Genomic DNA, 13,554 nt, shown 5'->3' on the forward strand with positions numbered 1-13,554 from the left:
TAGTAATTTTCAAAAATGCTTGGTTGTTTGGTAATGCTATTTTCTTATTTTTTGCACATCAACATAAAATATTCATTTCACACCCTCATAGGCTTTGAAATTAGATTCGACCTAATGTAATATGTAACTGCTGACCCGATACGGTTCTCCTAAACAATATGAAGCTTCTCACAGGTCCTTATTAAACTACAATTTAAGATTTGGGGTTCGACTGCTCCCTCTACCATCTCAAGGGGCCCTATGGGCCTCTAGGGACGTAGCCACTTGTTTAATAATATAGAGACAACTTTTACACGTTTTGTTTCATAGAATTTGATACTTTAAATGCAACAAAACAAAACTAAATATTATACAATCAAAATATATTAGAGTAGGAAAGTGTTTTCATCAAATATTCATAGAAATTAATTTTTCAACAAAATGTGGCTTGTGTTCCATATTCAGTAGAGGTGAAATCCCTAAACTGCCGTTTCTGAAAAAATAATATAATCCTTTTGATAAGTAACAGGATCTGTGTGTGTCTCTTTGTACGGATGGATCTCGCTAACCACTTAACCGACATGGTTCTTCTTTACAATTAGGTTTCACATAGGTCCTGGGAAGGAACTATTTTCGGGGAGGGTACCACCTCCCTCCCAAGAGAAATCGCCTAAAATTCAAATGAAAATATAAAGTGCCGCTAGGCGAACCACTGTATGACTTTCTAGACTGTTGGGGGCCAATTCCCCCCCTCTCTCACCAAAAGTTCCCCTAGGGGCCTCTAGGGACGTAGCCACTAGTATTTATATCATCATTTTATTTATTTTTGTAAATCAAAATTTGAAGGTACAGTCAAAATGATTTCTAGGTCAATGTAAAAACTGCAGGGATATAAAGAGATAAGACAATGGCCGATAAATTTATATCTGTACAATCCCAATGATGATACAGGAAAGTTTCCGTTTTGTAGATCACAATTAGTAGTTGAAACTTTGGGACACTTAACTTAATAAACCAACCAATCAAAATCAATAAAAGTCCCAAAACTTATCAAGCCAACTAATAAGAAAATGTTATTACTTTGGGGACTAATGTAATAAACAGCCCAATGTACCCTCCCTTCCTGAATAACTCTTGGCTATTTTACTGCATTCATTTTAAACTATTTAAATATATAAAAATTAGCGCACCTAGCGTTTAACAAGATCGAGGTAATTTAATTGACCAATATGGTAAAATATATACTGGCCAATCATTGGTCATTTGTATTGTATGACGTCATTTTTTTTATAGGCATTATAAGCTGCTTCCTTAGTTCAGAATGTACGATATTCTATTTTGCTGACAATAAAAATGATTATGTGTTAACATTCTGTGTTCCCCCGTCATAATAAACAAACTGATGGGTAACTCAGGGATCTCAAGGGATAAGACAATGGACAATAAATAAACACACTACCCTTCATGTTCATTAAAATTTTTATGGAAAAGTTTGGGGTTAATCTGATTCTAATTCTAAACACCCCTTTACCCCCCAACCTTGGACGTCTATGGTTTAGAAACCGCTAGTTTGTACTAACCAATCAGAATATTTATAAAAGGACTAAAAGTTTTAAATCCCACGAATGAGAAAACGTGTTGGGTACCAGTACAATTTACAAAATTTCTGTTGTTTTGTTAGCTGACCAAAGTTAAGTAAAGAATAAACATAATATTAGCGGTTCGTACATTTTTTTGGTCATAATTTAACAATAGAATTCTAGTATTAGATACTCTGCTATCATTATGTTACATATATGTAACAAATTGTTCTTTAACCCTGCCTATTATAGGACCGGAAGGTCAAACCTTTAGCCATTATGTAATATAATTATAGTAGTTGGGGAAATAACAAAAACAATGAAATTGTTTTGTTAAATACTTTATGTGAAGCTCTTTATAGTGCCTATAAAAAAAAGAAGATAAATATAAAAACTTTTGGCCTAAGTATCCCGAATGACGTCATATGAGAAACTGCCAAGTCAATTATGGAAGTAGAAAGATCCATCCCCAACAAAATATCCATAAACCTGCACAGGACCAATGTTAGGCAACCCTGAACTTTATAGATTAGTAGTTTCCGAGATATAACGAGACAAACAGATAAACTTATCACAATGCTTTGTCCCTAGCATTTTAGGCTATGAATAATAAACTGCAAAAGGGGGATCAGACAATGGCCGATAAATTGATGTATATCTCCAATGGGGATGCATAAAATTACCCCTTCTGTAGATTACAATTAGTGGTTGAAACGTTTGCATACTCAGCTAAAGGAACCAACCAATAAAAATTCAATAATAGTTCCCAATGTTGTTTAGCCAACGAATAGGGAATGACTTTGGGTACTAGTGTAATAAACAGGATAATTTCACCTCATTCCCTGGGTAACTCCTTTCTTAATTTTTCTTTTAATGGACATTTATAAAAAAAAGGCAATTTTGCTATTTTTTTTTATTACACTATTTACGTTTTTATGTCAACACTGCAATGATAAATTATTATGAAAATATAATGGAGAACAATTATGTTTATTACGGCTGTGGCCTTCCTTCACACCTTGTATATACACAAATAATTATCAGGGAGGGAGGGCACATGGGGCTGTTTATTGCACAAGTCCCCAAAGTTTTATGATAACGTTTTCTTATTCGCTGACTTAACAACCTTGGGGACTTTTATTGAATTTGATTGGTTGGTTCCTTTAGTTGAGTGTCCCAACATTTCAACCACTAATTTTAATCTAAAGAATTTTGTGTATGTGTCATCATTGGTGATGAATATCAATTTATCGACAATTGTCTTATCCCTTTAGATCCCTGAATAATCATGCTTTGACGTTGATCAGGGATTAGATTCCCCTACTCAGCTTTAAAAAAAAAACTTGGATTAATTCCAGATTTGATGGTTCCGTGGAGCTGAAAGCCTAGGCCAACTGGTATTAATGTTATAATCTAATTTTACTATTCGTGGTAAATTGTCTAAATTACGATACAATAAACGATTTTTCAAAATAAATCCAGTGTATACTTTAGGTTTTAGTAGCTATACTAGAAATATTATTATACTTGTTCTTTTTCAATCACAATAATAAAAAAGCATTTATGTGTCTCTTTTCCACACAAAAACTTATGTTAATGAATACAAAAGTGAACAAGGATGACAACATCCATAAGTAGCTAAGCTCTATAAAATAAAGGATATTTAAAGAGCATTTGTGAAAATCAAGAATAGAAACATATTGGAAAGAAAAATCACGAATCCTTTCTCACGTATTTTATATTTTGTATCATTTATATTTTGTATCATGACTTACAGACCGACGTACAAAGTAAGTTACATACTGAATGCTCATTGATGTAAGGAATCCTTACAAAAAATCAGCCGTCTATATTGAATGGCAGCTAGGAAATAGATATTTCCCTCATAGCGTTTCGGACTTACTGACGGACGGACAGACAGAGAAAATTATATAGATTCTTCGCTACTGGAAATGGTATTTCTATTGATCGTGTATAAAAGTTATTCAAAATGTACAAAGAAAATACTTTTTTTTGAAGAAATACTTTCTTTTGATCGTGTATAAAAGTTATTCAAAATGTACAAAGAAAATACTTTTTTTCAGTGAGCGTGTTTTCAAGTACCAAGATGGAAATTACTCTATAACAGGTAAAAATTTTAAATAACATCGAATTTTTTCCTATTTTTTTTAAATATTTGCTGCTGCTATGTTTGGCGCGTGACACTAATAGTAAGAGAAGGGGAAAAACATTCGCCCGTAAACAGGTTTATCTGATAACCATTAAAATTAAGATTTTCTGGGTTCTCATTTTTAGAGAAGCTTTTAGAGCCTTAAGAAGGTTTAAGGCCGTTTTTCTGCCCCATTATTACCTCTTTGAATACAATGCCCCAAGATTATAAGTGCTAGTTTATATATAACGTAGTAAGGTTTTTTTTGTCTGAAGCTTAAGATTTTAAAATCCAATAAACTAATTAAGCTGTCCTTCCTTTACAAAAGTTTTAGATATGTCCCTGGATGGTTTTATGCTATTTTACTGTCCCCTTATTACTCTTTTAAAAACAGTGTCCCTAGATACAAGCGGTGCATCCGCTAGTTTCTTACCAAAGAACATTGTAGAATATTTTTAAAAATAAAATATTTAATTTGTGATTATTTTTTAGGATTTCAGCTTATTCTGGAGAGACATTATACAAAATACCTGTAAGTATTATTAACATCCAGGGATCTAAAGGGATAAGACAATGGCCGATAAAGTGATGTACATCCACAATAATGATACACAAAATTATCCCTTCTGTAGATTAATTTAGTGTTTGGACTGAAACGTTTTAACAACTTGATGAACCAACAAATAAAATTCAATAAAAGTCCCCAAAGTTGTTGAGCTAAACATTAGTATCAAACTTTGGGGACTAGTGTAATAAACAGCATAATGTCCCCTCACTCAGGATTAACTTTAAGGACATATCTGCGTTTTCAAAACTAGATTATGATAATGTTTAATCGTTGTTACAAAAATGAAATAAATAGGATAATTATATCAAACAAAAATTATTCAAATGCACAAATGAACGAAAGCTAACCGTGACTTAAATTATGTATCATTATTGGGGATGTATATCGGCAATTGTCTTATCCCTTTTGATCCCTATATATTTTACTATTAATAGATCATGATAACAAGAAAGCTACAAATAAAATGATACATTCATTATCATTACATCCGGTACTGACAAATAATAATTACTATATCCTATATTATTATTCCACGGATCTAAAGGCATAAGACTATGGCCGAAAATTGATGTACAAGCCAATGATGATTAACAAAATTACCCCATATGTAGATAACAATTAGTGATTGAAACGTTTGGACACTCATCCCAATGAACTAACCAATCAAATATCAGCCATGTGACGTCATAAAAATGAGGGAGATGGGAGGAGAAGTGGGAAAGAAAAACCTTTAAAAAGAGATGGATATTCCCTCATTTTTATGACGTTACATGGCTGAATAAAAATCTCCAAAGTTGTTGAGGTAACTGATTAGAAAACGTTATTATTAAACTTTAGCGACTAGTGTAATAAACAGTCCAATGTCCCCTCCCTCCCTGCATATATTCACTGGTATTGTCAATCAATCACATGATATCCCACAAGTTGCCAGAATTACTAAATAACTTTGGACATATTTGGCAGTGTCAGGACTGATGAACATATTCGACATTGTTGATTTATATACGTTTCATATCAATTCTGATCGGTGTAAATACAGAGCAGCAAAATTAATTATTCAATACAGCGAATAGAGATAAAGTATGATACGTTTTAAGCTTGTTTTTCTCTCTATTGTAAAAATAGGAGTGCAGAAGGGGGATGTAAGGTCGTGTCAAACCCCAACCCACCCCCCACCCTATAATGTTGAAACCTGGAAGAGAAGGCCTGTCTTCGTCTTTTTTCATCCCCTAAGACATACCCCCCCCCCCCCATTGGCAAAAAAAACTCAAAGAGTATTTCATTCTGCACTGCCAATAGCCCAAAACTTAAAAGATATACTTTAGGGGAATGTCTGGGGTCTTAACAGGTCAATAATGTTATTCTGTTTCTTTAGACTTAAAGACAAAGGTCGTAATAATAAAAGTTTTGGTTTTTAAAGCGTTAACTTCCCTAAAATATTTAGCTTTTTATACAAGTACCATTTTCTTACATGTTATTTTTTTCTTAAATTTAAATGGCAAAAAATTGAGATTTAAAAAAAAATACGGGAAAATGTAAACACCTGTACTAATAAATACATGAACCACATTGTATTATAACAAATTATTCTTTACACAAACATCCAAAATATCAATAAACTATTTCAAGATACATCCAAAATATTTTGTTTAGTTATGTAAAAAAATATTTCAGTATGGCTTCGAAACAGAATAATATCCACTGGATTAGAACCATTTCTCAGCCATACTGAAAATCAAGCATAAAGCATCGTATTACAGACAATTTTCTACGAATATCAAAATAAAAATCATAAAATTAATACCAGTTTTGTTAGCATGGGCCTTTATCGCCTCGGGGCTAAAAAAATGGTTTTAATCTTATATTTTTTTATTTTGATATTCGAGGAGCTGTCTATAATACGATGCGATAACAAAATTCAGTATGCTAAAATTTATGGTCAAAAAGTTTAGTTTGGAACCAACTAATGAATATTCAATAAACATATCCACTTTTTGAGTTTTTGAGTCACTGAATAAGTGAATGTGGATATAAAACTTTGGGTACCAGTTTAATTGACCCAAATACTCCCTCTCTCCCTCTGTTTAGTTCACAAAACATTTATTTTGAATAAAAACTTCCTTATAATAATTTCAAGACTTCAAAACTCTTAGAATTTAATTTTCATTACTTGCAGTTTTTTTTCTCCATTTGCTAAATTATCGTTTATTTCGAATGCCATGACCAAAGAGATTAAATAGTAAAACATTGAATTAAGAAACAGAAAAAGATATTCCCAAATTGCTCCTTTAATATTATTGTGGTTGGACCTAATGTTTAATGAGATAATATTAGCCAATATTTCTCAAGGAATAAATCATACTCAAATAAATCAAAGTACATCAATAAAAATAATTCAGTATTTTATAAATTTTTTTATTATTTTTTTACTTTGTTTGTTTAACTGCTATCATCAAATATTTATTGCTTTTATTAATAATTTTAAGAAAAAAAATTAAAAGCGACTAAATATAAAATTAATTTTACTCAATACTTCCCTAAACGTTATGATTCTTTTTAAAAGCGAAGCTTTTCTATAATAAGGGTCGGTCCGTCCGTACGTCCGTCCGTCCGTAACGAATAGCTTTTTTCGTTGATTTAAGCATTCTAGAATTGTCCTATCGATTTCAAACTTTGCATGATGATTCCTTTAGTAGTTAGGTACGATTTAGAAAGCATAGCAACTCAATAATCATTACCAAAATTCCGTACGTCCATTTTAAACATGTGGATTTTTTTTCTTTTTTAACAACAAACTTTTATGTGATCTAATCATCCAATTGATCTGATTTTTGGTATATTGATTCCTGGTACAACAAAGTATATTATAAGCGAAGTAACTCTACAATCAAGTCCTAAAAATGTGAGTATGTCCATAACCATTATCCTGTATCAAGCAGTATTTCATTAAATTTGTTTACAATTTTGCTTGATCATTTAGTTCTGAAACTATATAAGTGTTAATGTTCGTTTGTCCTACCGTTTCAGTGCTTCGCTTTTATGGATGTTGTCATCCTTGTTTTGTACTACAGCATTAGCGTATCTGATATCGTGCCTGCTTGCTATTAGTTCAAGTCTGGACCACACAGCGTCATACTAGAAACATAAAAAAGCGTACAATAATTGTAAGAGGTGGGAATGCCTAGGCCCTTAAACAGGCGCGATTCATCAAATTAACATTTATGGCTTCCAGACAAAGGTCTTGCAATGAAATGTTTGGTTATCTGTTGGATGTTACTTAATCTAATATACTATGGTGGGCGTTAGACTATCACACATCTCATTAACAGCCGATGATGTTCTTGGGTTCTCTATATGATAACTTGAAATCGTGGGAGAATCCTGTTCCAATTAGGTAATTAACAAGAGGTATCTACATATCATGTAATTATTTCTGATTTCAGATATATATACTATCTACCATCCACTCTCTTCGTGATGACTTCATGGGTCAGCTTTCTTATCCCTCCAGAGGTAATCAATCTATCTGTCTGTTTGTCTGTCTGTCTGTCTATCTGTATGTCAGTATTTCTATCTACCATCCACTCTCTTCATGATGACTTCATGGGTCAGCTTTCTTATCCCTCCAGAGGTAATCTATCTATCTGTCTGTTTGTCTGTCTATCTGTATGTCTGTATATCTATCTACCATCCACTCTCTTCTTGATGACTTCATAGGTTCAGCTTTCTTATCCCTCCAGAGGTAATATGTCTATCTATCTATTTATCTATCTATCTATCTATCTATTTATCTATCTATCTATCTATCTATCTATCTATCTATCTATCTATATATATATATATATATATCTATCGATATATATATATATCTATCTATCTATCTATCTATCTATCTATATATCTATCTATCTATCTATCTATCTATCTATCTATCTATCTATCTATCTATCTATCTATCTATCTATCTATCTATCTATCTATCTATCTATCTATCTATCTATCTATCTATCTATCTATCTATCTATCTATCTATCTATCTATCTAACTATCTATCTATCTATCTATCTATCTATCTATCTATCTATCTATCTATCTATCTATCTATCTATCTATCTATCTATCTATCTATCTATCTATCTATCTATCTATCTATCTATCTATCCATCCATCTATCTATCTATCTAGGTTGTCCCAGGACGCATGGCCCTGCTAGTAACACTGTTCCTCGTGCTGATTAATATCTTTAATAATATAACCAATGTAGCCCCGAATACTGAGGGCATGACTGCTATATCTTCATGGATGATAGGTATGTTTATGTATATCTATCTATCTATCTATCTATCTAGGTTGTACCTGGACGTATGGCTCTGTTAGTCACCCTGTTCCTTATGCTGATAAATATATTTAATAATATAACAAATCTGTCCCCTAAAACTGAGGGGATGACTGCCATTTCATCCTGGTTGATAGGTAGATAATTTAGGAATCCCGTCCAGAAATTCGAAGGAAGATCTTATTCTTGACAACAAGCATCCAAACGGTTTGACGTACAGCCAAAAATTTGACATCGTTCTAAAAGGCATAACTAATGCTATAAAAAGTCCTCAATGATAGCCAAGATTCAATAAATAAAATGTCCAAAACTATGTGATTTTTTATGCTGCATGTCAGCTGTTTGACCGGTAGCAGCCATTAAAGTTGTCGAAAAAAAGTCCTTCCTTCGCATTTTCTACTTGATTCCAATTTCATAATTAAAAAGTAGTCAAGGGGGAAAAAGGGAATTTTAACCATTTATAAAGGTAATTTCTGGCAATAACATGAATCCTTCTTTGATATTCTTTAAAAGTTGGTAGGGATAGGTAAATGGCGACAAATGGGGTCAATTTCTTTGCGTATTTTCTGTAAAGTTATGTGTTACTGTTTAGTCAAATGCACTTGTTAAGTCAAACTATTCTTTATTATGACCAAATGTATTTATATGAAATAGTCATAATTAAGATCACTTTGACTTAACAAGTGCATTTGACTAAACTGTAACAAACAACTTTGCATAAAATACACGAAAAAAATTAACCTCTTTTTATTTCTTTACCTATTTTTTTAATAATGTATATATTTTAGCGTGTATTTTCTTTGTGTTTGGATCCTTGATGTCCTACGCTGTTATCCTGTATCTTCTCATCAAACAGAAAGAAATTAAGATGGATTTAAAATGGTAATTATATCTATTTGTTTTTGTTGAGGATAGAGACGTCCAAGCTTTTTATTTTAATGAGGGTAAAATGATGGGTTTCAAAGGTTTGATGAGGGTAATCTAATGTAGTTTTTTTTTTTAAATTGGAGGAGGGGGTAAAAGGAGGGATTTCAAAGTTTAGAGGGGTAAACACTCACCCTTGGAAGTCTATGGTTGAAGATATTCTACATTTAAGGCTTTTGAGTTGGTCTTTCCTTCTGTTGGTGAATAATTTGATAATTTCAATGGGTATTAAAATAGGGGCTATATAAATGATTTATTACTAATTGAATGTTACACCAGATTTTCATATTCTCTGATAAAGTGAAACTCGAAAAGGGCTAAATAACGATACCCCCTTTACCCAATCCACTCCTCTCTTACTGGATGAATGAACTGACCGATAAATGAGTTCCATGTTAACAACCAAAATTGACATAAATTTTTCCCCTGACATGATATCAACTTATATTATACTAGCGGCTACGCCCCTAGAAGCCTCTAGGGGCACTGGTAGGAGGGTGAAAAGTCGACCTCATCCCATTTTAAATTTGAGTTTCAAAAGAGTTAAAAATATTTTTTGGGGGGAAGGGGGGTGAAGAAACCCTCTTCAAAAATAGTTTAAAACCTTCCCAGGACCTATAAGAAGCTTCACTGTAAAGGAAAAACAATTTCGGTTCAGCAGTTTGCGAGATCCTTCGGGACAGACAAAAAACGCTTACTACTTTATATAATAGGATGTAATATATTGTTATGTATATTTCAGTAGTAAGGTTGTTATTGTTATTGTTCCAGGAATTATCATAATAATTTATTTTAGGGAAAGTTTGAATATAATATACAGTAAAGATTGCAAAGTACACCACCCTCCAGATGTTAAAAAGGTAATGCCCCGAGGAGCCGATTTCCAGAGCTGGATCTTTAACTGTGTAGCCGTTGCCGTTGCCGCTGCCAGAGATACAGCCACTAACCTAATAGCTATCTTTAAATCAAATTGGCTACGCGTGGCCACGGCTATATGCGATCTGTAAATTACAACGACTTTTTGAATTTTCAGTAAAAATATGAAGAAAAAAATAATAATAATACGTAAAAACTTCAACATTTAAAAATCCATGTTTTATTGGCAGCACTGGCAGTGGTGACGGCTACGACTACGGCCACGATTACGACCACGGCTACGGCAACGGCTACACATTTAAATATCCAGCTCTGGGCTAAAAGTTTTTTTCATGAAAAACCTTTATCCTCAAGGCCTTTACAACAAGAACAATTATGTCGTGAAGTAGTGCAGTGCAATAGCAAGCTAGCAACTTTCTTTTGTATATTATAATCTGGAAGATAAAAATTCTTTATAGGACATCAGGAAGAGTGTTAACAAGTTTTTACACTTGTTGATAGACAAACAATTGGAAATACAGACATACTCAACTAATAGAGTAGCTGCGTTTTTTGAAGCTCTTTATAGTGCCTTTAATAATGACGTCATATTAGAATAGTCAATTATTCTAATACGACGTTTTTAATTTAACCCGTTTTCATAGGCACTAAATTTAAAAACTTTTGGCAAAAAAATTCCGAATTACGTCATATTAGAATAATATACTATTTCAATATGACGTCATTTTTTATAGGCTTTGCGTTTTTTTCTGATTAAAAACCCAATGCATGCCATAACTTTAACCTTTATTCAGAGATTAGAAGAATTAGATGAAATAAGTGGATGGAGAAAGGTAATTCTTTAATTCTAAATAATGTAAAAAATATTTGTTATTATTTAGAGATTAGAAGAATTAGACGAAATTAGCGAATGGCGTAAGGTAACAAGTTTTAAGTTTTATTTTTTTCTTTATTTTTTATAATTGGTTAATGCATAGTAATAGTAGTAATAGGGGTTTTCTCCAGAGAGAGAGAGAGAGAGAGAGAGAGCAAATTGTGATGCTAATTACACTAGTCCCTAAAGTTGTATAATAACGTTTTCCTATTCGTTGGCTTATTAACCTTGGGGACTTTTATTGAATTTTGATTGGTTGGTTCATTTAGTTTCAACTACTAATTATAATCTACATAAGGGGTAATTTTGTGTATCATCATTGGGGATGTACATCAATATATCGGCCATTGTCTTATCCCTTTAAATCCTTTAGTCTAGTTATCTAAAAATAAGGATTTTTATAGGAGATAGTTATTTATATGTTTCATATTATTTATGATATTTAGATGGCTGCTATAGATTCTGTGTTTTTGTACCTGTTTCCTCTCCTATTCTTTGCCTTCAACCTCTTCTACTGGCCTTTCTGGACACTCATGCCAGACAGCGACTCATAACCCTATTTCTGGACTATGCTTCCAGATCATTTTAGTTCACGTTTTCTGGACTCTGATACCAAATTATTGTCCTCATTTATATAAAAAAAAAATATTTAGAAGATTTTTATTTGAATTAGATTATGCAAAATTGTTATTTATTTTATCAACTAAAATGTAATTACAACGTAAAAAGGAAGATTTTTATAGTGCCTATAAAAAATGACGTTATAATGGCCTACAAATGGTCAACTAAAATGTCCTGCCATTGGTAATTTAGTCTGTATTGGCCTATCATTGGTAATTTTTTTTATAGGCACTATACACAGTTTCCAAAATATTAAAAAGATTTATTAGATTATGCAAAATTGTCATTTATTTTATCAACTAAAATGTTAATACAATGTTAAAAATGAATAAGTAATTGGAAGTTTGTCAATCAGACGCAAACCATTTAGACTTTGCGTAACAAGGTCTCTAGGGGCACTTAAGTAGTGTGGGACGACATTCACCCCATCCTTTTCCAATTCTAAAAAGTAAAAAAATTGGAGAGGGTGAGTAATTTTATTCTAGGGGTGATTTATCTTGGGAGGATAGAGATACCCTTTCCAAAAATAGTTATAAACCTTCCATAGACGTATAGAATATTCACTGTAAAGGAGAACCATATAGGTTCAGTGGTTTGCGAGATTCTTCGCTACAGACAAAAAAAAAGCTGACTACTTTATTCTAGCTTTTTGAAATCTCATGAATAGTCTTTAAAAACATGCAAATATATTAGCCCTTAGATGCAAGGAGCGAAGCCACTTATTTTCTAAGTTTTAAGCAATTGTATGTAACTTATAATCTAGATATTAGTAAATAATTAAAGAGAGCAATATATAAATATAGAAAGATAAAGTTTTGAAAAATATGAAATAATTGTTAGATAAAAAGAAGTAAAGAGTATTTTGAAAAATATAAAATATTTATCAAACATTCCCAAATGCACAAAAAATTCAATGTTTATTGTATGATATAATGATAAAATATCTAAAATTTAAACAAATAAATAATGTAAATAGAACATTTTGAATTTTAGCCATAAAGTGAAATTATTACAAAAATATAGCATATTATAAAACTGTTGAGAATTGTTATAGTTAATATATTATTGAAACAATATTAGATAATTGTAATAGTTATTTATCGCATCGTATTATAGACATTTATCCGCGGATATTAAGATAAAGAAATATAAGAATAAAACCAGTTTTGTTAACCCCGGATGCCCTGGCTAACAAAACTGGTATTAATTTTATGATTTTTATATAAATATCTGTGGAAAATTGTTTGCAATACGATACTATATAGTTTTTCAGAATGGCTTAAACCCGGCTTTAATCCAGTGGATAATAATTGGTTTCGAAGCCATACTAAAAATTCTATTATTAATCTACTAAAAGAAAGTTGTGATGTTAACAAATATATGCAATAAATATAATATAATAAACAAATTATTAGTAATAGTTTTTTTTATTTTCTTAAAAATAATCCGTTCAGATTTTAATTAATCCATATTTTTTACCGGGCTAATAACAATAATATTTCAAATTTCAAAACATCAAGGGACGAAATTCAAAGACTGTAATTAAGAAAAGATTAGAAAACATAGTTTATATGGGGGGGGGAGGGGTAAATTTTCCATTCCCCCCCCCCCCTGTGTAAAAATTACCCCCAACCATTTATTCCCCCC

The 13,554-nt window shown here is 31.8% G+C and overlaps 1 protein-coding gene across 3 annotated transcripts in view; it reads left to right on the top strand.

Moving 5' to 3' along the window:
- LOC145331416 (acetylcholine-gated chloride channel subunit acc-2-like) overlaps positions 1 to 13,325 on the top strand; it is a 39,412-nt gene extending 26,087 nt beyond the window's left edge. The window contains exons 11-18 of one of the 3 annotated variants that reach the window (XM_080176049.1): positions 3,644 to 3,687; positions 4,201 to 4,240; positions 7,720 to 7,789; positions 8,462 to 8,585; positions 9,401 to 9,494; positions 10,333 to 10,396; positions 11,207 to 11,245; positions 11,733 to 13,325. In XM_080176049.1, the coding sequence (XP_080032175.1) occupies positions 3,644 to 3,687; positions 4,201 to 4,240; positions 7,720 to 7,789; positions 8,462 to 8,585; positions 9,401 to 9,494; positions 10,333 to 10,396; positions 11,207 to 11,245; positions 11,733 to 11,840 (583 nt within the window). In that variant the 3' untranslated portion in view covers positions 11,841 to 13,325. Of the gene's footprint in view, positions 1 to 3,643; positions 3,688 to 4,200; positions 4,241 to 7,719; positions 7,790 to 8,461; positions 8,586 to 8,625; positions 8,750 to 9,400; positions 9,495 to 10,332; positions 10,397 to 11,206; positions 11,246 to 11,293; positions 11,333 to 11,732 lie in introns of all 3 variants that reach the window. The other 2 variants (XM_080176048.1, XM_080176050.1) reach the window with 2 other exon arrangements.
- Positions 13,326 to 13,554: the final 229 nt, after the last annotated feature.

This window comes from Acartia tonsa, chromosome 11, assembly GCF_053477335.1.
Source record: "Acartia tonsa isolate MP-2025a chromosome 11, ASM5347733v1, whole genome shotgun sequence".
Classification (NCBI taxonomy): domain Eukaryota; kingdom Metazoa; phylum Arthropoda; class Copepoda; order Calanoida; family Acartiidae; genus Acartia; species Acartia tonsa.